The sequence below is a fragment of the Zophobas morio genome, unplaced genomic scaffold, assembly GCF_036711695.1.
Source record: "Zophobas morio isolate AGI-343-1 ecotype UQ-CSIRO unplaced genomic scaffold, CSIRO_AGI_Zmor_V1 ptg000006l, whole genome shotgun sequence".
Taxonomy (NCBI): Eukaryota; Metazoa; Arthropoda; class Insecta; order Coleoptera; family Tenebrionidae; genus Zophobas; species Zophobas morio.
The window spans coordinates 8,773,185-8,798,118 of NW_026972111.1; the positions used below are offsets into that span (position 1 = coordinate 8,773,185).

The 24,934-nt window shown below is 33.3% G+C and overlaps 2 protein-coding genes across 4 annotated transcripts; one reads left to right on the forward strand and one right to left on the reverse strand.

Moving 5' to 3' along the window:
• Nucleotides 1-3,483: 3,483 nt before the first annotated feature.
• LOC135123501 (BUB3-interacting and GLEBS motif-containing protein ZNF207) lies at nucleotides 3,484-20,987 on the reverse strand. 3 transcript variants are annotated; one of them, XM_064048222.1, is made up of 8 exons: nucleotides 20,812-20,987; nucleotides 20,486-20,694; nucleotides 20,178-20,439; nucleotides 19,993-20,129; nucleotides 19,724-19,941; nucleotides 16,124-16,150; nucleotides 10,584-10,821; nucleotides 3,484-4,876 (listed from the first exon to the last, which is right to left on the reverse strand). In XM_064048222.1, exons 1-8 carry the CDS (start codon nucleotides 20,850-20,852, stop codon nucleotides 4,782-4,784), a joined length of 1,227 nt encoding a protein of 408 aa, XP_063904292.1. In that variant the 5' UTR covers nucleotides 20,853-20,987; the 3' UTR covers nucleotides 3,484-4,781. The 3 variants fall into 3 exon arrangements, with proteins under 3 accessions (XP_063904292.1, XP_063904293.1, XP_063904294.1); XM_064048224.1 differs by lacking the exon at nucleotides 3,484-4,876 and adding an exon at nucleotides 9,936-10,125; XM_064048223.1 differs by lacking the exon at nucleotides 16,124-16,150.
• Nucleotides 20,988-21,182: 195 nt separating this feature from the next.
• LOC135123502 (developmentally-regulated GTP-binding protein 2) lies at nucleotides 21,183-22,645 on the forward strand. The gene is made up of 5 exons (XM_064048226.1): nucleotides 21,183-21,363; nucleotides 21,412-21,569; nucleotides 21,619-21,933; nucleotides 21,983-22,248; nucleotides 22,298-22,645. The coding sequence occupies exons 1-5, from the start codon at nucleotides 21,300-21,302 to the stop codon at nucleotides 22,584-22,586; spliced, it is 1,092 nt and encodes a 363-aa protein (XP_063904296.1). The 5' UTR covers nucleotides 21,183-21,299; the 3' UTR covers nucleotides 22,587-22,645.
• The last annotated feature ends 2,289 nt before the right edge of the window (nucleotides 22,646-24,934 follow it).

Consider the following 24,934-nt stretch of genomic DNA (forward strand, 5'->3'; position numbering starts at 1 on the left):
AAGGAATTCAAGTAGTGGTAAAATATTATTCCCAAAACAAGGTGACATTTACTGCAGGTGTCTTTAAACCATTAAAAAATAAATAAAATACCCAAACAGCAACGCCAAGGAAAACCCATAAATATCAAAAAAACGGGTTCAAAAGGTCGACATTGTAGTGTGTAATGATCAAATTATTCCGGCGAACAACTCCACTCCAACTGCATACCGAAAATGACTGGATCATAAGTAAATTAACCTTCAGTTAGTTTCAAGTTCACGGTCCGTTGCAGATGGTAATGAATAAAAGAATGCTAAAAATCGTTGCAATTCAGGGAAAACGTTCTAAATATGAATCTGAGAATACAACCGGTGCAATTAATGAAGCACAAAAAGAAAAACACATAAAAGTCGAAAAAAAAACGATGTTGTCAAATTTCCACTACCAGAAACTATTAAAATATAATTAAAGCAACACGAAACAAACAACTGAAACCAAGTATCTTCCCACATTGTTACTTACGTTGTGGAGAATGTTAATAATCATCCTCCAAACTAGGTAACGTTACTATAGTAGAATTCTTTTAATTTTGGCAAGGTGTTGTAAACGGGTATGTTTATGTTTGACACACTACATTAACGCAGGTTATCGTCTCCGCCTCCAAAATGCTAAGCAGTGCGGAAATTCCTTTACCTACACAAATACAGTGTGTCATACCAGATGCCATAATTGGTACAGTTCTTGCTAAAATTATAAGAATTCTATTGATCTCACCGAAAAATTATTTGCAGAGAGGATTTTCCAGAATTCGGTTAAGCAGCACTGATAGTGTAAAATCCCACGGACCACGAATCCTTGTTTAAAATAACAGTCATAAACCAATATATCTCTAGTGCCAGTATACTTTTTCCGTACCAGAGTCTGTATGAACTGCAACGTTAACGAATCCGGATCTGTTGACCAAGATTTGAATTTAAAAAGGTTAATTGTGTAGTGTCCCCATTTGTAAGTAAAAGATCACGACGATATTAATTAACAATTCATCCATTTTATGCATTGCGACGCGAGTCGTAAATTCCATACATTGCGTCATTTATTGTTTAGACTAGCGTTGGGATCAGTAATGGGATAAAACTGTTACTTTATTTCTCGAAATCTCTAGAAATTTGATTTTTATTTTCTTGTAACATAACGAACAAATTAGCATTACGATGCAAGCGATATATGCAATATTTATAATATTTAATTGCGACATGTCCAAAGAGATGGATGGTTTTTCCTAAGTCTTTATTTAAATTTAATAAATTCTCATTTGGGAATTTTAAAATATTTATTCTCGGATACTCCTCTCACAGCGAAGTGTGATTTCGATCGTATTTAACACACGTTTTTGAAATAAAATGAAATTGTAATCTTGCATTTGAAAAGAACTACATGTTTGTGTTGTTAATACAAGGTCACTTTTCCACTTTTGCGGTTCACCACTTTGCACTAGAACGCACTCCGCCATTTCAAAACATAACGTAGGGTTACATTTTGTTGGCGACCACAATTCATAGCCACTTCAAATTTTTCGCGATTTCCGAATTTTGTGCGCAAGACTCAATTTTGGCGAAATATTTGAGTTATCACAACTGAAAGCGGCTTTTACGACATTTAACACTCTACGACGCGAATGTAAACCAATCTAATTTTATAAAAAGTAGTATCAATATCACGATATATCTCAAATAGACAAGCTCGAAAAAACCCCGACAATTCTTTATGAACTTTTCTGCTGCGACATTCCGTGATTTCGGGGAAATCCCTAGCTTGGTGACAAAAAAGAAATGAAAACGAAACATGTTAGAAACAGAGCTACTATTCAAGAAACGCTCGATAGATTTATTGATAAAAGCACGTGGTCAACACCTGAAAACCAACGTATCGTTCCTTGTGGTTAGAAAACACGTGGTTTGATACCGAATATCGACTCAGTGCAGGCCGTTTATGTCAAAAAATGTTGACAATAACCCATCGGTAAGCGGAGAAAGATAAGTGGCCTCGTGTCTAGTGGTCAGGATACGTGCCCGGCAAGCGGAAGGCGTGGAGTTCGATTCCCACCGAGGCAACATTTTTCTTCGCTTACCTTCAAGTACTTCAAGGATTTATGTTCAAACCTTTGTTGTTCTTAGTCTATAGTGCTGACATCAGACAATTTAAAATCACAACGTGCGGTGTACAAAGCGAGATCTACATCTAACGACAAAATCTTTTGGTATGTTACGCTATAAAAGGTCGATTTCAAACTTCTGCGTTGTTTTGGGTCGATTAAGCAAGAGCTTCTACAGACCGTCCTTCACATCGGGATATTAACCCTTGAAAGGAAAGACCGAACTGGGACAAAGGGTGACGAGAAGTCAATTGTCTTTAGTAGCAAGCTCCGTTTGGTCGTTAGTCCAAAATCATTCTGGATAAAAGCCAACTCTGAGTCTGGTAAGACATGTCATCTAAACTATCGGGCCTCTGGTATTCGTTTGTACCCAACGTTAGACTTTCCGAAAACATTTTTCCAAAAAAAAACTGCAGTCACTATCACTGTAGTTACTAAAAGGTTTCCGTGGCAGAGTCAAACCACTTAGGCAGCACCAGCTAGATTACCCGATTTAGCACCTATCGCATAAGCGTGGGACGCAAATTTTGCTGTTGCACTAAACCATGTTGAAAAGCACGGGAAACGATGAAACAGGAATGCAATATCCCTCACAGAAAAAGTGAATAACACATTCTATTTATATTTCGTAAACTTTGCACTTGGAGATTTTTTTTTGTTTAAATTTTAGTAAAATACTAAACATATTAAACAGCGTTTTTCATAATCCGCACCTTACCTAGGTGTTACATTTTGTTTTTTTAACTCTACTCCGTTTACCGAACAGATGGAGCTGAAAAGGGGATGAGCTTTTAAAACTCTAACATTATTGGTCGAGGGATATTGACATTGAATTGGACAACCATTTTCACACTGCTTTTTAATATTTAAAAATTTAAGGAGTGTCCCTACGTTTGACTCATGGAATTTTCAATGTATTTTCAGATTGTAATATCTCTGTTATTAACAGACTTATTGTTATGAAATTTTAAATATAACTTGTCCCTCATCATCTTTTTAACATGTCGGTGAAATTTTTCTTTGCGTATCTTTAAAAATCAATATTGGAAACTTCGTAACGCAGTTTTCATCAAAATTTTAAAACGAATGATTGTGATATACAGACAACGCTGTGGACAATTGATCTAATATTATTTATAAGAAATATTTTGGATGCTCGCACGTGATCAATCCATCTGTTCAGTAAACGGGCCACAATGTACACGATTCAACACTCTACTTTACAATAAACGAATTTCCCTTGCGTTTCATTCACAAACGTGACACATTTCCGACCGTGCAAGTCACTAACAGTTACCAACCTTAACATTTACCTTGCAGAAAATCCAGGTAGTGCAATGAAGAGTCATAATCTTTCCAAATAAACTTTATTTATAAAAACAACTTATACAATACAATGATAGATATAAACTACTACATAAAAGTACATTGACAGCGTGAGAACAGGGGTCCATCGAACCAAACCCTCATAATCTATAAGAACAATTGCACTGTTTAACACAGGAGTGGTTCATCTGGTCCAACAGGTTGAAAACCTGTGATTGAATTGGTGCAAAGCCAAAACAATCGCCTGTCAAGCCACATACTTCGGCAGGGGAATGTCGACCCAACAGCGACCAAAACAATTACATGAAATAGAAAAAACGCTGTGATCTCTCGATCACCTATCTTACCGACTGCGCCAAGACCAAGTTCAACAAGAAAAAACGCGGAAGGAAATTAAAAAAACAAAGAAAAAGGAAGTAATAAAAACAATGTCGGTCGTGATTCGTGGTAAGATAGAGAGTCGGACACTCCAACAGCGTAAGCTGTGACATTTCAATCGCCTGCCTCTACAAGATCCCTGTTGAGAAAATTCATATACTTAAAGACGGGGAAGGGTCGTACGTTAAATATATGAATTTTCTTCCCATTTACACCATACACCAGTGAGGAAAATAGTGATGCCGTACCTTTTGACATAAAATATACAACGACGTCTCGAGAAACACTTTAACATTATCTCTGCTTTTAAGTTAATTTACGATGCAACTACCTAAACAGTTAAAGTTAGCGTGTCAGCTGTGTTCTAAGTGAACCTACCTTTAACATCGTAGCCAAGCAATGAAAATTTTAAATAACTCGATAAAACTTTAACGTTCAACAGAAATTTACATGGATCGTCTTATATTTACAATGAAAATAGTTGAAAACCTGCTTACCTTCGGAATAAATAAATAAATAAAAATTTCAAAGTTTTTGTACAAACCTGACGTGCCTCTGGCACATAAAGTGTGTGTTGAAGCAATACCCTGCTTCAGCAGAAACTTTATCGAGACAGGCAAATCCAACCCAGTGTCGGTGTGACGTCAGACGACGCCATGGCCGACACCCAAGCCGAAAACTTAAAATCGTGCTCTAACCAATGTAACTTAAATACACTAACCTTTCAAGTGGCGCGTTAACCTCTATTATCAACAAAATAAAAAGTTTTTACATACCGTTTTGGCAGGTAATTTAACGTTTGTTTTAAAACCTGTCGAAAATAAAACAGTGTCAATATTAAATCACGATCGCAGGAATCCATTGCATGCAGTTAAACTTAAAAGTTGAACGAAAAATAAAAGAAAAAGATTAGACTTGCGGGTGATAGACGAGGTATATCGGAGATCATCTGAACCTTGGTTGCATCATAGGTGTCAGCACAGGTGCGGCTGGAAACATGTGAGCACCATATACCATCCCGGGCGGTACTCCGATCATCCCTGTGACAAACAACGAGTTTTACATAAATCGATTTTCATCATTGAGCTCGATGAGCTAGTTTGAAGACTGCCATTTCTCTATCATACACTCAGTTCAGGTTAATTACGGATAAATAAAACCAACAAAAAAATAAAATACTTACCTTCGGCCAAAACAAAAATTACTAAAGCCTAGCATATGACACATAGCTAATTGAAAAGAACTACAGAAAACCAAAGAGTGGTCACCGCCGGACGAAAACAAATCTAAGACAAACTGTACCCACACCGGTCTTTGCTGAAAGCTGATCGACCCGACGAGAGATTCTCTTAAACAGTGTTCAATTTTCATTTTTCAAAAACATGCGAAATGAAATGGTCTCAAAAAATCGGAACATGAAAATTCACAACACTGCTATCACATTTACAAAATGCTCCAGTTCATTGTGCGCTCTTAAATGCAAAAACTGCTAGTGCTTCTAATTTCTCTACTGCTCGTTAAAAAAAATATTTCGGCTTTCGATGATGATTAAAAGTTGCAAACACAAAATTTCCTTTTTTCGTCTGCTCGAATTTTTTTGTCACTCGTCAAACAAACTTTAATACTTATAATAAATCATATTTCCAGAAAACAAAAAAAACAAAAAAACAATCTTACATGAACTTTTTTTAATAATGAAGAAAGAAGTACGTTTGGATTCAAAACAACAATAAAAAATTGAATTAAAATAATTTTCAAGACCTATAATGGATAAATTAACTAATGTTCCAATTTCTTATCTGACACAGTTTATCCACAAAAACATTTTATTTTTTCACGATCTTTTAGGTTATGCAACTAGCATTATATGTATTTTTTTATGTTAAATGCTTGTCATATGAGCACAGCATATGAAAATTATACTTCAAAATATATACAAAAAATGTGTGTGGGGAGGGAGTCCTAATTAGGGTATAAATAAGCGTTTGGTTGTAAATCCACTTTAGTTTAGTTCTGCCTAGATAATGCCAACTTTGTTGGCGAAACGCGTTAATAAATATTTTGTGATTTCGGTATTTGGGGAAAAAACTTATAATATGCCTTTGATTAAAAAAAACTACGTGTACGCCAATAATAATTTTGTTTGGTCTTACTGCAGTTACACACTTCGAAAGAAGCGGAACAAATCAGTGGGTGCACTACTCAAATTATCATTAAACTCAGTTTTAGTCTACACCAAAACAATGTTTCAATTCTTATTATTTTTATTTAAATCATTTATTTTTTTTGCTAACCATTTTATACTCACTACTGTGATGCTGAACAACGTGTAAACTCAAAAAAAGATATATACAGGGTGATTCAAACATGGTGCACTAACCCGATGCTACGTTATTAAGTTCGCAAGTCTAGTTCGAGAAAAATTATTAAAAAATTTCTTGCGTTAATTAGACGTCGACTTTTGAAAAACAAAATATCGATTTAGATAAATGGATTAGAAAAGGTGAAAAATTCGCCACTGTTGTCAGATTCACTCTGGACAATTGTTACGTGTTTTGTAGTACTATAAAATGAAGAAAACTGTAAATAAGGACATGAAAATTATTTTGAATAATAAAAAACCTATCGATTTCATATACCCAATTAAAATATGATCAAACATCTAAAACAAAAATTAAACTTTGAAAGCCTCTGTCGTCTACATTTGGGTCCAAGGACTTTTTAAACCATTTTTTCTTTGTTGATAAACAGACCTTAACAACGTGCCATAGAGTCAGTGCGCCATTTTTAATCACCCTGTATATTTCGCAATCAGTCGTTTTAAAAAATAAACTCATTTCTTGACCTTTAAATTCAGCAGTTCTATTTATTTTCATTGGCAGTATTATACATTTTTAGAAAAGTTTAAAAAACATTGTCGACAATTGTTTCGACAGAACTTCCCTCAGTACAATGAAACGTATCCAGCATTTTCGAATTGAGTTTTTTTTACACAATTTTGTGATGACGTCAACAACATTTTTGCAGGGCAAAGTATTCAGTTTTGCAATTCTTGGTTTATACAATAAAATAAACTGACTGATTTATTAACTTTTTTGAGTCACCTGTACAATAAAATCTAAAAAGTACGAATGCAGTGATAAATTACAAGTATAGACTGATCAATTTTGATCATTATGGACTAGGAGTTATTTGTCAAAATTTTCAAATGACGTCATCAATATTTTGAGGTTGATAAACAGATACATTTTGATTAAAAACTACCATGCTTATAATAACTTCAAAACGTCTGCAAGATTTCAGAGTATTCACTTTTGCAATTTTTGGTTTAATCATTAAAATAAATTGACTTAGTCATTAATTTTTTTGAGGCACCCTGTATAATCAAATCTAAAAAATATTAATGCAGTGATAGACTTATCATATGTTGCACATTTAAGACAGTATTTATTCAGCAAAAATTTGAGGTGATTTTTAGGGGGGATGAGCAAATACATTTTGATCAAAAATTTACCATGCTTATGACAACTTTAAAATATCTCCAAGCCTTCAAAGCATTCGGTTTTGCAGTTCCTTATTAAATCAATAAAATAAATTCACGCTCCATTAATTTTTTTTTGAGTCACCCTGTATAAGCAAATATGATTGGATTCATAAATAATATTTTGGATATTGTAGATAAGATTTATTCGGCGAAATTTTAAGCTGACGTCATCCATTTTTTGGAAGGGATAAGCAAATATATCTACAAGATTTGAAACCATTTGGTTTTGCAGATTCAAAATTAATTTGCTAAATGTTTTATAATTTTAATTTTTTTCCAAAAATCTGGATGTTTCGAATAAAAAATCAACACAGAGTCATAAACTACATGTGTAGGACTAGGAATTTATACCATTTAGAACCCATTTACTATGTACAATTTTGAAGTGATGTCATCACGTTATTGGTGGAGATAGACAAATTTTCGTTAGCGTTTTACCATCTACATGGTATTCCTATTATAAATACAAAATTTGACATCAATCGGCCCAGTACTTTCGGAGATTACCTAATAAAAATCCGGACAGACGACATAAACAGACAGACAGACATACAGACAGACAGATATACAGACATACAGACAGACAGACAGACAGACAGACAGACAGACCGAAACGGGAGAAAACGTAAAAGTACGTGTTACGAAATTTCAAAAATTTTATAGATATTAGCAGCATATGAACTCTAACAAAATTGCACATAATTTTATAACATTAGCCTCCATAAAGTAAAAAAATATTAATATCAAGGGGAAAAACTGCAAGCGGATTCATAAACCGCAAGTGCAGAAGTGTTGTTATCTTATTAAATTTTTCATCAATTTTTGGGAGCGGAATAAACGGATAAATTAGATTAGACACGTTTTGGTTAACATTTTACCATATACACGATATTCCGAACATACATATAAAATCTGACAACAATTGACAGACATTAGTCAGACGGAAACGGGGTACCTATTGTTTGGTATTATACGTAGCATGAAACGTGGAGAAAACATGAGAGTAGTCAAGCGCCTCATGTACCCTATTTATTACTTAAATTTCGCTTGGGAAGTAAAAATTGGTTTCATGTGAAAAGATAGAACTAGGTATTGATTAAATCACGATGACGTCATCGGGCATAAACGGATAAATTTTCATTAACGATTTACCATATACACTATATTCGCAACATACATCTAAAATTTAACAACAATCGGTCCGGTAGTTTCAGAGATTATCTACCTAATAAAAATCTAGACAGTCGACACAGAGACAGATGGAAACGGGAGACCTATTGTTTCGTACTCTAAAAGTCCAGAAAACATGAAAAAAAATAAAACTATTTTTGTCAATTTACACACAAATTTTTAACTTCAAAAAAGAAATATGGCGCCATCATAAATGAATGTAAACCACGTGACCAGTTATTCACTTCTAACTAACACCTGTGTGAAAACTGGTTGACTACTAACTAAATTGCAATTTATGGCACATGCGATGTTACTAATTAATGGACACATCTGTGACGGTTTGCTCCAAGACGCTGATTGTCTACATGTTTGGTCACGTGGCGTGTAAACATTTATGACAGCTCTGTATAAAATTGACACAAACTAAATTGTTGCTGTATATTTTATTTTCTGTTTATTTATTATACTATGTTTACAGCAACAATTTAGCCTACTGTCTGTACATACGGTATTAAGTTTTAGCTCAAACACCTTGTATAATTTTTTCATAATATACATTTTCGCCACACTAAATGAAAAAATATAATACATTTAAAAAAAAGTATGTATACCAATTTTAACATTTAAAATATGGTTTAATGCGGTTTTAATGTATGAGTGTGTTGTCTCCGTCTAAGTTTTCGCTCTTTCTCTCTCTTTCGGGCAGGCGAAGTGCGCTTTCCAGCTTTCAACAAAGACGCGCGAATATCAATGACAAAGAAATGACATTATTCAAACACGTACTGGTGAATAGTGATTTAAAATAGTTACACGATGTATAATTATAATACGCAGTCAGATGATGATGCAATCAATAATCAATCAATGACAGTAAAAACCACTGGAAACTAAGCGAGTGACAGAGATATATAATGCAGGCATGCCAACACAGAGTGCGTGAGTTTTAATACCTGGGACCAGTGTCGAAATGCCCCCAACTCGTTTCGTCTTCGATATGTATAGGAAGATTGTCACAACACATCCGTTTATTACAAGTACACTCAGTATTAAATTACAATGCCATTGTCATTCTTAATTTATTCGGTGACTTTTTTTTGATACAACAGCGATAATACTGATACAGTTCACTGTGGTGGGGAAAATCAGTAAGTAAAAAACTATACACAAAAATCATCTAAAACTAGAACGAAACGATGCTCTTATACAATTTAGAAAACTAATTTCCAAGTATAACGCAAGGTCTAACATTGAATACAATTCTGAGAGAAACGTTGACTATTTAAGTACGAGATGTAAAAGCAGGGCGAGTGTTCATCATAACCCGCGTCACACAAGAAATCATAATCGTGAAGAAAATAATAAGGTATTAAAAACCACTGCGATCTATCAAAGTGTGCATTTATTGACCCATACAAAAATGTAAACAACACTAAAAAAATATGAAAAATATTTACTACGCTAAAAAAAACTTAAGTATATGAATTTTGTCAACGTGATTCATCCTCCGGTATTAGTAACATTGGCACGTTGTTTTGAAACATTTCTCATTTCAAAATCGTGTTCGGTAATAGTCTGAAAAAAATTATTTTTAAAAAAACAAAAATAAAAAAAACTGTCAAATCTACACTACCTATCACCTACTACCGACCTATAAACCCCATTTCGCCGCAAATCGTTATGATGACACATCAGCCAAAACCGTCGCTTGATTACATCTCGCTAAATTAAATAACCAATTAAACTGACAGAAACGACCCCTAAAGCTGACAAGCTCTAGATATAAAAAACTAATCCCTGTCGTAAACTTTACAAAACAGAATTATCTCCTAGACATACTAGCGACGCCTTTTCGTATCTTTCGTCCGTTTAAACAGTCTTTAACAGTCTCCTTACAACTCTTCCACAACAACGAGATTTATTAATCGAGATTGAATCTTATTTTTAGTTTTTCATTTTTATTGTATGTTTTTCAAGTATCGTTCATAACTGTGTGTCGGTATGATAGTTGTTTTTACAACTACCTCACATACCTGGGGGCATGCTGATGGGAGGCGGCCGCATCAAGTGTCCTCCGATCAAAGTAGGCGGACCCGGGATCATCGTGTGTCGCATGGGGGCCATCACTGGACCGCCTGGCAGGGCCATCGTGATCGGAGGACCGGAAACTCGCACAGGAAACCTCTGCATCATGGCGGCATGGTTTATCGCCTCGGCCTGCTTCGCCTGCTGGACGGCGGCCTGCTGGGCGGCGGAAACGGCGTTAGCCAGCTGTTGAGGAAAAAGAAACACGCATTAGCGGAAATGTGATCGTTTTATAAATGTACGCGACATCCTTTAGTATATCTCATGCTTTTTTTTTCAATACAGATCCCTTGTTCTTTGGGCAAATTTATATTTTTCAAATGCGATGCAAAGTCATTTGTGAAAATAATGAATAACAGCGGCCCGAGTATAGATCCTTGACGAATGCCTAACTTGATAGGGATATCTTCAGATTGTTTCCCCTCAAAACTAACCCTCTGCATACAAAAACTGAAAAGTTAGAAAATCGAAAAGTTGAAAAATTAAAAAATCGAAGTATAAAACAGTCGAAAAACTGAAAAATAGAAAGTTTAAAAAACGAAAAATTGAAAATCCAAACCGTAAAAAGTAGAAAAATCGAAAAGTCGAAATACTAAAAGTCGAAAAACTGAAAAATCACAAAATTGAACAAAATATTCAAAAATTAGGAAGTTAAAGAATTGAAAAATGGAGAAATCAAAAATCTGAAAAATCGAAAAATTGAAGAACTGAAAAACTGAAAGATCGAGACTTTGGAAAATCAAAAAGTAGATTAATTGAGAAATCGGAAATCTGAAAATTCCGAAACGTCAAAATTTGAAAAATTAAAAAACATTGAAGAACTGAAAAATCGAAAAATCTAAAATTTGAAACATTGAAAAATTAAAATATCGTAAAATTGAAAAATGGAGAAATCTTAAAATCAAAAAATAAAAAAAAAATCAAACAATCAAAAAATCGACAAGTCGAAAAATCGAACAATTGAGAAACCGAAATAGGCCAAAATCGAAAAGTTAAAAATGGAAAAATTGATAAATCGAAATCTCAAAAATTGAAAAATCGAAAATTTAAAAATTGGGAAAATAAAAAAATTAAAATATAGAAGAACTGAGGACTCGAGAAATCGAAAAATCTAGAATTTTAAAAATGAAAAATTACGATATCGAGAAGTTAAAAATTGAGAAATCGAAATATAAAACAGTCGAAAAACTGAAAAATCCAAAGTTTAAAAAATCAAAAAATAAAAAATCGAAAAGTGGAAAAATTCGAAGAAACGAAATATTGAAAATTCCCAAAACTGAAAGAAATATTAAAAATTGTCAAATTTAAAAAAAATGGAAAAATTGAGAAATAGAAATATGTACTGAAGAACCGAAAAATAAATAATCGAGAAATCGAAAAATCAAAAATTTAAAACAATGAACAATTACAATATCGTAAAATTGAAAACTCGAGAAATCCAAACATCAAAAAATCAAAAAATAAGAAATCGAAAAATTCAGAAGTCGAAACATCTATACTCACTGATTTTATATATTTTTAAAACATTGTAAAGAATACATACAAATAATATTTGTATGTATTCTTTCAAAATACATACAAATGGAGTTTGATCGGTACTAAAAGTACTAAAACAACTTTATTTTTTTTAAGGGAACGCCCAGTATATTTTTAGTATACGTATCAAAGTATTTTATTCGAGTCCATGGCTACTTTTATATTTTCTCAATGTGGCATAACCCCTAGACTACACAAACATAGGTATCCGGTTACCGTCTGTCTATCTGTCTTTCTGTCTGTCCGCCGTCCGTGTGGATTTTTGTTAGACCGATGATCCATTGGACTGATTGTTGCGAATTTTATATGAATATTATGAATGTCATGTAGATGGTAAAACTTTGCCTAATCATCTCATCAACGACGTTGCTTCAAAATTATACCGGGTGTCTGGAAAATGGCGGATTAACTCTTCAGTACCTGCTAAGATAAGATCGATTCTGGCAAATGACATAGCCGCTAAGAAAATAGAGGGTGGGTGGGCGTAAATGTGAATTTTAAATTTCTACTGGCAACAGTGTTAACTTAACCTAATATGTTAAATTTCATTTTTCGTTAGGGATCTTTGCATAAACGAAATAGGTTGGCAACTAAATTACTAGATTTGCATAGCCTACCTTTGCCTAAAACCATCCTGAACGGTATATCAAAACCTTTTTTAACTCTCTGATGTACTGTTTTTTCAAAAATTAGAATACCACCACCTGTTGAATTAAGTTGACATCAAATAAAACTCCTCTAGAGCTTATTTTTACACTGGTAAGTTGGTAGTAGAAAAAACTTAAAATTTAAAATTGTCAAAAATGTCAAAATAATATAAATAAAAACAACATGTTTTGAATGAAAACCATAACCATCCTAACCTCAATTTTTTTGACAGCACATCTTGACATTTGCAATTAAATTTTCTATTTAATTATTACTTTCGTGTAGAAGAATTTTAATTTTCAAATTTAAATACTTCTGTTGGCAATTAACAAAAGCTAAAAAAAATCACAAACTTGTTAACAAATATTTTAGCATGAAGTAACTAGATTTGTATACGATAAATATGTTAGTAATTTCACCAATGATATATCAATGAATTCAGAAAAAAAATGTGTATAGGGTGTCATTAAAAAAAGATGTGGTAGACAAAAAAAAAATTAACATTAAATATTAATTAATTAATCAAGCAGCGAGGAGAAGTAATAATGAGGCATCTGTTCTATTATGATGATATATACAGTGTGTTGCCGAAACTACTATAAAATGTAACTTTGAGAATTTTATTCTTTTTTATGATGATCCCTATGAGCTAAAATTAATACATGTATGTGTGGATTGTTAAAGTACAGGTAAAAAGCGTTTTTCCATATACATTTTTTTTATAATAAAAGATGTCGCCTCATTACTTAATTTTTTTGAGTCACCTTGTATAAGCATTTCTAAAAATGGAGACGATTATCCAAAATTTAATTAGCGTTTTACCATCTACACGATATTCCTCACCTACATGTAAAGTTTGACAAGAATCGGATGGGTAGTTTCGGAGATTATTTTGATCGAATAAAAATTGACATAGACAGACGACAGACTCTTGGGGTCATGAAACGTCGAGAAAATATCAAAGTGGCTAGTCGCCCGATGGATTCGATTCTAATGCTTCTTTAACAAGATATTTGGTCATTTAAACGGGCACAAACGTTGTTAATTTTTAGTCATAGACCATTTTTCAACCGTCAATATTCCCATCTAAAATCTGCCCGTAATAAATGTATCAAAAAAATCAATCTAGTGTATGATTTAAAATATTATCTCAAGAGTTCTCGTTTCGAATTCAAAATTTTCTGTAATCACGCCAGGAAATTTTGGTCCTTGTCCACTGTAGTCTATCTAGCTAAGTGGCTATGGGATTATGTAAACCCGCAGAGAGGAGGCGGAGAAGTCTAATATCCCTACTGTAATCACTTCGCTGGCTAAAAATCGTTTAGATTTTTCTGGGAGCAAACCGACTTCCACTGCTTTTGCAGCATCCACAACATGTTCAGGAACAAAAACACTCACTACTTCACCATAATAATTATTATTATTGTACCTAACCAACTAATGAAACTTAGTTTTTGCTTTTAAAATTTTTTGTTTAATGTCATTAACTATAGAAACGCACAAAATTCGGTTTAAGTTATGTATTGGGTAATATTTGCTATTAATTCTTTATTAAACTTTATTACTACTTATGAAAAAATATACCGGGTGTCTGGAAAATGGCGGACAATTTTTTTTTTTTTGAAAATTTAAAACAATCTTAAGGTTCTAGGTATTCCTGTTTGGACAAAAATTGAAAGTTTCAGCCCCACCCACCAGCCCCCTCTTTTCTTAGAGAGTATGTCATCTGCCAAAATCCATCTTATCTTAGCAGGTACTAGCCCCGCCCACCCACCCTCTCTTTTGTTAGAGGGTATGTGATTTGCAAAAATCAGTCTCATTTTAACAGATACTAGCCCCGCCCACCCACCCTCTCTTTTCTTGGAGGGTATGTCATTTGCCAACATCAGTTTTATCTTAGCAAGTATTGATAACCAACTTTTACAAAAAAATATTAAAATTTGGAAACATTACGAGCTTACTTATATGCACAATCTCTAGTGTTTAGATGGTTATGCTTTAATGGATTTTTCTTTTGTTGTTTTTGTTTATAATTTATAAATGTCTCATTAAATGTTTTTTTTTATTTATTTATTAATGAAAATAACAGCTTGTTTTTTTAATGACTACTGTTGTCATGGTTATTGTCCTAAAAAAAATAAAAGGTGGATTTCAGTCATCATCATTACTAAGAAATTAAAAAGTAAGCCGAAAGTATTCACGCATTAGGTGCGTGCAGTGTTGCCAATTCTACTTTCATAAAATTACGTTTTTTTTTCGTAATCTACATCATAAATTTTTTTTTATTATTTTTTTTGGACTCCCGAAACCCCCGCACATAACGTATTGAAGAGTTAATCCGCCATTTTCCAGACACCCGGTATATGCGTTCGTTGACACATATTTTTCAAGCAACTAGATTTGAATTAAACTGATAGTTTTTGACTCATTTTGCAAAATAACTCTTTAATTAGTGATTTTAGAATATTGCTTCTATTTTATTTTTTGTAGTAAGAAAAGCAAGCTTTCCATTTATAAAAAAAACATACCGAGTATTCCATTTAAAAAAATTGATAAAAGGGTGTGCTTACCATCAGACATACATATTTTACAATAATACAAATCTGCCCAAAGAACTATAGGTTTGTGAGGTACATAACCTGGTGTATAAAATACTTGAGTATACAAATAAATCGAATTATTCTGCACCCTAAACGACATTTACACACACTACTATTTATTTCTCTTGCATATAGTACGTATTTTGCGGTTTGGAGCAAATTTATAGACGATCTAATTCGTAATTACTAACAATCAATTAATTTTAATTACGAATACAGAAAAGGAAAAAATCTGGGTGAAATAGACAAACGTCATTTAACATTAACAATAAAAAAATTAATAATAGCCATTTTGTTTTACATACCGCCACATTAATCCTGAAAACTTAAAATTTGTATATAAACAAGTAGACATTTCTCCATTGATAATGAAACAGGGATGTTCCAAAAGCCAAAAGTTTACACATTTAAAGTCGACGTGATTGGTTTCCAAAACAGAAAACCAAGAATTTTGTTTTCAGATTTTTTTAAACAATCTTTGCATTTCACAAAAAATATATTGTTTTTCAAGTCCCCTAGGGTAGTAGCTGCACTCTCTAAGTCATAACATCAATGCTATTATGTCGTCATCTTGTAAATATTATTTTTGAAAAAAGCGTAGTTCTTACACTTCTTATATTCGTAGCAAAATAATTACTATTATATCTATCCACAAACTAGGTACCCAAGGAAAGATTACTTATTAATTAACTTTTATAACTTACATAGTTTTGCATATACACGTGTTCCATCTAAAAAAAAAAAGAAAAATAATAAATTTCAAATCAAAACACTCTGTACAACAGGTTAGAGTAAAATTGTAATATGGTTTTTGAAGCCGAAACAACTTAAACCTTCAACGTAAAAAATAGACTAACTGAAAGTTATTTACACCGAACTTCCCTCGCCCCTGAAGTACAATCAATCAAACAACTCCAGTTTCCTAGATAAATCATAAAATTTGACAATGCGAATTTTATTTTTTTCTGGTAACTGTTATAAGTAGACACAAATTTGGAGTATTTTTAATAATTTTGTGATGACGTTATTAAACTTTTTAGTAGGGACAATTTACTTAACATGACGTCATTCGGTTTTTGGAAGGGATGAACAGATGAATTCAGATTAGCGATTTACCAAGTTTCTAAGATAAATTGTAAAGTCTACAATTCCGATTTTTTTCTCAAAAAGCTACATGCATAACTACATTAATTTGAGGTTCTTAGATGATGATTTATTTAGCAAAATTTTTAGATGACGACCTTCTACAGGATATTCTTAAAATACAATTAATCCATTAGTTTCAGAGATTATCTGTCTTAACAAAATCTCCAACAAAATGACAGACGACAGACAAATATAAAATTCAAAAAGAATGAGAGAAAATTAACGTGTTAGCAAGCGTATAAATAGATTTCTAATTTTATTCTTAGAATCAACTAATCGTTCAACTAAAACATACACAAAAGTTTAATCATATTTGCGCCACCAAATGCGTATTTTTATCAAACTAAATTGCGCAAAGCGACCCCCAAAATTTCATATTTACACAGTGCAGTGAGTAAAATGTGAGTAAATATATCCGCCTTGCAACATCTGGGAAGTGGTTTTGCGTATTTATAATCCGGCTTTAAATTCTTGCGTGAAACCGAAACTTCCTCTTTCGCACTCTAGCGAAGCCCAGGGACTTCAATTGAACATAAAAGGAATTGGCACATGTTATCACTTCACGGTATATGGTAAATGACGTTTTTATGTCCATATCAAATTCCACTTTTAATTAATTACACAAAAAAAAAATCATCAGGGCTGCAAAATGCATTGGCCTTGCATACCAGCACAGTGTTGTAACTTCACAAATTGAGGTAATAATATTTCATCAAAAAATATACCTAAATTATTTAAACACACCTTCTCTCTCCTATGAAATTATATATTTATTTTTTATGACAAAGGGTATACAAGGTGAATCACGAATTGCGTGATTTAATAATTGTATTTATGCAACCCACAATACATTCTCTTGAATACTTCCTAAATTTTTCATTCGATAATTTTTTAATATTAAAGTTATTCAATTTTAAGAAACGTCAAATGTGTCAAAAATGCTTTAAACTGTCATTAAAAATAGAGCAAGAAAAATTAATACTTAAAAACAATAATAAAATAACAAAACTAATGCAATAACTGTTCAAAATGTGCATATAAAATAATAATGAAGCACATTTAACAAATCTGTATTTCACACAAATTTTCGATGACGTCATTAACTTCCACAGGAGATGAATGAATTTTAATCGTCCTGTAATCATTAAATCTGTTGGAACATACAGACGAACAAGCACCAGTTTTAATATTATAATACATTTTAGTATGTTAGTATCTTGCCAAAATTGCAAAAACTTTGTCATCTCAAAATTTTGCTAAATAAATCCTATCTAAAATGCGCAAAACAATTTTTTTCTATACCTGTGGTTCATTAACAAAGCCTTATTGCGCATGTAATTTTTCGAAAAAAAAAAAGTATTACACAATATTTTACATGCTTTCAAATTCTTTCTAAAACTGAAGCACCCAGCGAACTGTCATTTTAGTAATAGGTCACCCTTTCCGTCTTTTGTCGTTTACCTTATTTTAACTTATACAAGTAAATTTTTGGAAAAAAAAATTGTTCCAAAAAAAATGTACAGTTAATTGAAATTTTAAGGTTTTTGTAGACGTGGTAAATCGCTCATCAAAATTCAGCTGTTCCTCCATTCCCAAAAACTTCGTCGCCATCGCAAAATTTTTTGGATACATCTTCATTTGTAGTTTATACCGTATACATATTTTTAACGATATATACACGAATTATCGAAAACAAATACAATTTTTTAAAACAAATTCTATGATTTGTCTTACAATCTACCAAATTTGTCTCCTCTGTAAAGTTAATTACGTCATCGCAAAATTTATTAAATAAATAAGAAGAAATATGTTTCGGGATGAAATGCTGTTTGTGATTTAGTCATACATATTTTTATTTTTTTAAATGGTTTGTTTAGAAAATTTCAAAGCACTCGGTTTTGTGTCAATTGTAAAATTTGGTTGTGCAACTTTGCGTTTTTCCCCAATAATCAAGATTAAAAGATTATTAAATCATAGGTACAGATGCGTATTATTTTGAAAATTTAAATGGGATTGATTTATTAAAATATCAAATATATTTTATCCACGATCTTACTATGTACACGATATTGTTAATACATATCTAAAATTTCGAAAAAATCTATCCACCAGTTCGGAAATTATCTGTATAATAAAATCGCCAATAGATGACAGGCAACAGACGAAAACGAGGGACCTACATTTCCTGTTCTAAAAGCTGTCAAACGTCGAAAAACAAAATTAATCATTCACCAAGTGGCCTCTAGTTTACTTACACTAGAGAAAAATGAAGATAATATATGAGTAAAAAATTAAATAAAACATTAAATTTCGTTCTGATCTTGTTACGTTACAAAAACATAAAAATTTTTCGTTACTTCAATAACTCATTTTTTTGTGATTCAAAGACTCTTAAAACAATTACATGAGTTTACTTTTCAAATTTAGGTAACGAATGAAACGTCCAAATGAAAAAATACAGAACAAAATGAATCATCCAAACACATTCACAAAGGTGTTAAATTAGCCAGTGACGTCGTAAATATTTTTTTAGAATTGGTCTGGTACTTGTCTACGATTTTCTACTCCAAACATTACAAAAAAGAATTATCTAAACAAACATTGGATATTATCCAGAAAAAAAAACAATTTAATGTACCAAAATAAAAAATTAAATTAATATTGTAAAAACATGTTTTAATAACAAAAAAATGGAGGATTTTTGGAGACAATTACTAAACGATTAATTTTTTTTTAAGAGAAAGAACTTGTTGCACAAAAAAAGGTGAACACTATTTACTCTATAATTTGAAAATAGGTGTTTTCCACTTTTAACACCTACAAACTGTAAACAAGAAGTGTAGCCACATTAAACACATTTTAGTGAAGGCCAATTCTGTATACAAGCAACTCAAAATCAAGTAAATATTTTTGAAAAAATATAAAAATTATTTAGACACAATGAAAAAGATTTGAAACAAATTAGATTCATACACTGGAAATTTACTAATGAATGACCGCTTAACTGTCAAAGACCCCTCTAGCTATGTTTAGACCAATTTAAATTTGCACAAACCGCTTAACAAAACTTGAAATTCTCGTTTCATAACAGCATCCACCACGAACCATAAATCATTAAAAAATCAACAAAAATAGGAACCAATTTCCACGTAACTTACATCAGACGCCGTCGTACTTGAACTCGAAGCAGTCTCATCTGACTTTGTGGGAATAGTCTTTGCATACTTCGGCTGCCTACTCTTGATCTCCTCCAGCGAAATATCCTCCGCCGGATGGATAATTTTACTCGTAGCCCCCGTGGTCGCTATCGTGTTAACTTTAGCACCGTCACTACTACTAGGAGTGTTTGTTGTAGGTGGCGCACTTATCGTCGCCGCTGCAACCCCAAAAATAACTCCAACAACCCACTTCCAAACCGCGCCCTTACCTGACGAAATCGGTTTAAAATCAGCACCCACTATTGACGCTCCGGGTGACGAACACGGAATAGCACTCGGAAACAGCGGCTTAGCGGGGCCCCCTTGGCCCTGCATCATGGCCATATGTGGAGGCATCATCGGCATCCTACAAACCCAATTAGCAAACGGCAAAATAATCAACAAAATGTGTTACCCTGGATGCATGAATTGGGGCCCCATCGGTCCCATCGACATCATGGGGCCCATGGGAAGACCTGGAGGCATGCCCGGCGGCGGGATCATCCCCTGCATCACGCCCGGCATCCCGGACATCACACCTGGAGCGTTACCCAGCAGGCCCTCAGGTTTGACCCGTTTAGAAGCAGGCTCGTCCTCGTCGTCGGACCCAGAGATGGTACCCGAGACGCTGCCGAGCCTCTGTCTTTCGTGCTCCCGCAGATCGGCCGCTGGTATGCCTGAAACGGGCATTGTAGTCGCGGTTGGGTGAGTTTAGGTACGAACCTTCCATTCCATAAATTTCTATCTCGATATTGGTGCGGTTGGGCAGCGAGTTGGGAACTTTGTCGATCGTTTCTTTGTGGACTTGCATGCAGTGTATTGACAATCCGGGGCCTGTGTACAGTTTCTTATGACATATGTGGCATTTGAAGTGTTTTGCCTTTTGGTGTTGGATGAGGATCTTCTCGTCTTCAAACTCGCGGTTGCAGTACCTAAACTTGGTTGAGGAAAATCTACGCTAAAAATAGGCGCACTACAAGCTAAATTTAACGGGTTGTGAGGTACAGGAGGGAGAAGAAACAATTTTGTGATGTTTTCATAAAGGATACCAGCACCACGGTTTCGACATCTTCTTCTTCTTGCGACCCATTTTTCTCTAGTTGGAACGAATGTATTAGAAAATCACAGACAATGTTCGTATCTATAACTAAAATACAGCTTCAATTTGGATTTAATCACACTCCTAAATCACGAAACAACTAACTGACAAGATGGCGTCCTGCTACCTGTCAATTGTCGTTTGTCAGACGGATTTATTGCTCTGTCGAAACGTCGCACGACCCCCTCGAGATGTCGCCACACAATTCCGTTTTTTATATTATTTACACCGACGTACAAAGCGCAAATAAATCGAAGTAAAAGTCACAATTCTTGACTAAAGTAACATCTACCAGAAATTCGCGTTATTCAGACCGCAACAAAACCCAAAAATCGACATTCCGATCTAGGGGTTTCAGGTGCGTGAAGTGGTACCTCCGCTTGTCAAACCTGCCAATGATTGTCAAACTCCTGACAAGCCGGAGTAACGTGCACTACAATGGGAATCTTGGAAAAAATATCAGAAATCGAAAAAGAAATATCAAGAACACAAAAAAACAAAGGTAATTACATCACTTAACCTTCACCCCGTACCGCTTCCCTTTTTGCAGCAACCGAATACCACTTGGGGCTCTTGAAAGCCAAACTAGCCAAATACAGATCCCAGTTACTTGAACCTTCCAAAAAATCGGAAAAAGGTGAAGGTTTTGATGTCTTGAAGAGTGGAGATGCTCGAGTTGCCTTAATCGGATTCCCGTCAGTGGGAAAAGTGAGTCTTCACACTCAACTCGATCGTTACTTTCATAAAACACTTGCAGTCCACCCTCTTGTCAACGCTAACTAAAACCGAAAGCGAAGCCGCGTCTTATGAATTCACCACGTTAACGTGCATTCCTGGAGTGATTGACTACAATGGTGCCAATATCCAGTTGCTGGATCTACCGGGGATTATTGAAGGCGCTGCGCAAGGAAAGGGTAGAGGCCGGCAGGTGATAGCAGTAGCCAGAACGGCAGACTTGGTGCTGATGATGTTGGATGCAACCAAGAAGGACGTGCATAGGCATTTATTAGAGAAAGAATTGGAGAGTGTGGGGATTCGGCTGAATAAGAGAAAACCCAACATTTACTTTAAGGTAACTGCTAGTGCTTGTATGAGCAAAATTAAATTTAGTGTTGTCTCAGATTAAAAAAGGAGGCGGCATTTCCTTCAACTCCACGTGTCCATTAACAAAAATCGACGAAAAACTTGTACAAATGATCCTACATGAATACAAAATATTCAATGCTGAAGTACTATTCAGGGAAGACTGCACTGCCGATGAGCTTATTGATGTTATTTGTGCGAATCGCGTTTACCTTCCTTGCCTTTATGTGTACAATAAGATTGATCAGATATCAATTGAAGAAGTGGATAGAATAGCCAGGCAACCTAATAGTGTTGTGGTCAGGTAATGGTAGTTCATTGTTAGTGATGGATTTTAATGTTTGCTGTTGTAGCTGTAACATGAAGCTCAATTTAGACTACCTCTTAATAATCCTCTGGGAATATTTGAATTTAATTAGGGTTTACACGAAGAAACCAGGGCAGCCTCCAGATTTTAGTGATGGATTAATTCTCAGGAAGGGGGTGACCGTGGAGCATGTTTGTCACGCAATACATAGGAATCTTGCTCAGCAATTTAAATACGCCTTAGTTTGGGGTACTAGCACCAAGTATTCACCTCAACGAGTTGGAGCTTCCCACATTATGCATGATGAAGATGTCATCCAGATAGTTAAAAAGTAGATTCTAGAGTATTCATTCTCATTTATTGTTATGCTTCTCTATAAAATAATTTTCTAAAAGGTGTGTGTTTTTCAATAGCCTGATTAATACAGAAAAGTGTGCGCTTTATTTGTTCCTCTTGAAAAAAACGCTGCTTTTTACTAGTTATTCATTTATATATATAATTAGCTACTCTGGGTAATAGACAATATTTTGTACTACACCACTATATCAAATTTCGTTAAAAAGGGCAATAGTACATTTTTTACGTTTAAAACTGGACTAAAAGTTTCTAAATATAAATAAATTCCTATCGTTGCCACTAAAAACACAAAAAAAACATTAACATCCACTACACAACGTTTGTGTACCGGCACATTTAATTTATCATGGTATACTTACGTTATCTTCTTATCTGTCTTGTTACACTACTTAAGTGCACTAATCATAAATTGTTTTTTTCACTTTTTAAATCGGCCCACTTTACACCACAATTACTGCAAGCAAAAAAAAAACTCCATCATAAAAATTATCCATGTACACAGTAGTTGTCGTGACTGCCGAATGTAATTCGTTGACCTTCGGTGGGACGTGGTCATTGACCACGTTGTTAGGGGCTACATTTGACTTCGCCTACTTCGGGCGAATTTTGCTTATTTTTTAAATTTATTTCACTTCCACCCTGCGCGACGTCAATATTTATAATTGACCGAATGAAAATGGTTGTTTTGTTGTTGAAACATTCTGTATGCTAAGATTCAATTTTGTCCATAAAATATTGCAACATAATGTCAAAAATAAAAATAGCCCTGCTGTGATTTTTTGGGAAACTATGCACTGGTCGAAGGTTATTTTGACAGAATTTCCCCCGCCTCTGAAGTACAACCCAACAAATCCCGCTTCTTTGAAAGATTATAAAAAAATGCGATTTTTGTGTTCCGATGATCTTTAAAATGCAAAAACCAATGGCGTAAATAACGCTCCCGCAATGCGCATAATATGGAAAGGAAAAATGCTTCTCGAAAAATTGAAAAATCAGAAATTTTTAAAATCTAAAAATTAAACAACCAAAAAGTGGAAAAATGAAGAAATTGAAAAATCACAGAACCGAAAAATCGAGAAAACGAAAACTCTAAAATTTAAAAAATCGAAATATATTTTGAATAATCTCAAAACTGAAACATCGAAAAATTAAAAAGGCATAAATCTGAAAAATCGAAATATTTGGAAATTGAAAAATTGAAGAATCGAAAAACTGAAGAACAAGATAGTGAAAAGTTGAAAAATCGAGAAACTGAAAAACTGAAATATGTATTAAAAAAATCCCAAAACTGAAATATCGAAAAATTAGTAAATTGATAAATCGAAAAATTCAAAAATTGAAAAATCGCAAAACTGAAAAATTCCAAAACTAAAATATCGAAAAATCCCAAACTGAAATATTGAAAAATTACTATATCGTAAAATTAAAAAATATCAACACTGAAACGTCGAAAAATTGAAAAGTTAAAAACCTGAAAAATCGAAACATCTAGAAACCAAAAAAATGAAAAATCGTAAAACTAAAATCATGGAAAATTGAGAAATCGAAAAATAAAAAATGGGGAAATCGAAAAATTGAAAAATTCCAAAACTAAAATAACGAAAAATTGAAAAACAAGACATTAAAACGTTGAAAAATAAAAATATGTATTGAAAAATCCCAAAACTGAGATATCGAGAAATTGCTAAATCAAAATATCGAGGAAAAATTGAAAAACCGAAAAATCAAAAAAATCGCAAAAGTGAAACATCGAAAAACTAAAAAATCGTAAACTGAAATATCGGAAATTTGAAAATCTAAAACCTACAAAGTTGAGAAATTGAGAATTTGAAAAATCCCAAAACTAAAATATCGAAAAATTGAAGAATCAAAAAACTGAAAAATCCCAAAACTGAAGCATCGAAAAATTTAAAAATCATAAATCTGGAAAATACAAACGTTCGTATTTTTCAGATTTTTGATTTAATTTTTGAAAAGTTTGAAAATAAAAAAAATCTCAAAAACGTCAAAAAATTTAAAAACCGAAACATCTAGAAACCAAAAAAAAAGAGAAATTGTAAAACTGAAACTATGGAAAATTGAGGAATCGAAAAATGAAAAATGGGGAAATAGGAAATCTGAAAAACCAAAAAACTGAAAAATCCACAAACTAAAATATCAAAAAATTGCTAAATGGATACATTGAAGAATCGAAAAATTGAAAAATCGCAAAATTGAAAAATCCCAAAACCAAAATTTTGAAAAATTGAAATATGTATTGAAAAATCCCAAACTGAAATATCGAAAAATTACCAAATCGATATATTGAAAAATCGAACAATAAAAA

Excerpts from the sequence above, each read along its gene's own strand:
- LOC135123502 (XM_064048226.1), top strand. The coding sequence starts at position 21,300 with ATGGGAATCTTGGAAAAAATATCAGAAATCGAAAAAGAAATATCAAGA. Across the intron at positions 21,364-21,411 it reads AAGAACACAAAAAAACAAAG|CAACCGAATACCACTTGGGG; the intron begins GTAATTACATCA and ends CCCTTTTTGCAG. Across the intron at positions 21,570-21,618 it reads GATTCCCGTCAGTGGGAAAA|TCCACCCTCTTGTCAACGCT; the intron begins GTGAGTCTTCAC and ends AAACACTTGCAG.
- LOC135123501 (XM_064048222.1), bottom strand. The coding sequence starts at position 20,852 with ATGGGTCGCAAGAAGAAGAAGATGTCGAAACCGTGGTGCTG. Across the intron at positions 16,151-19,723 it reads CAAGTACGACGGCGTCTGAT|ATGGAACACGTGTATATGCA; the intron begins GTAAGTTACGTG and ends TTTTTTTTTTAG. Across the intron at positions 4,877-10,583 it reads TCCCATCAGCATGCCCCCAG|GGATGATCGGAGTACCGCCC; the intron begins GTATGTGAGGTA and ends TGTTTGTCACAG.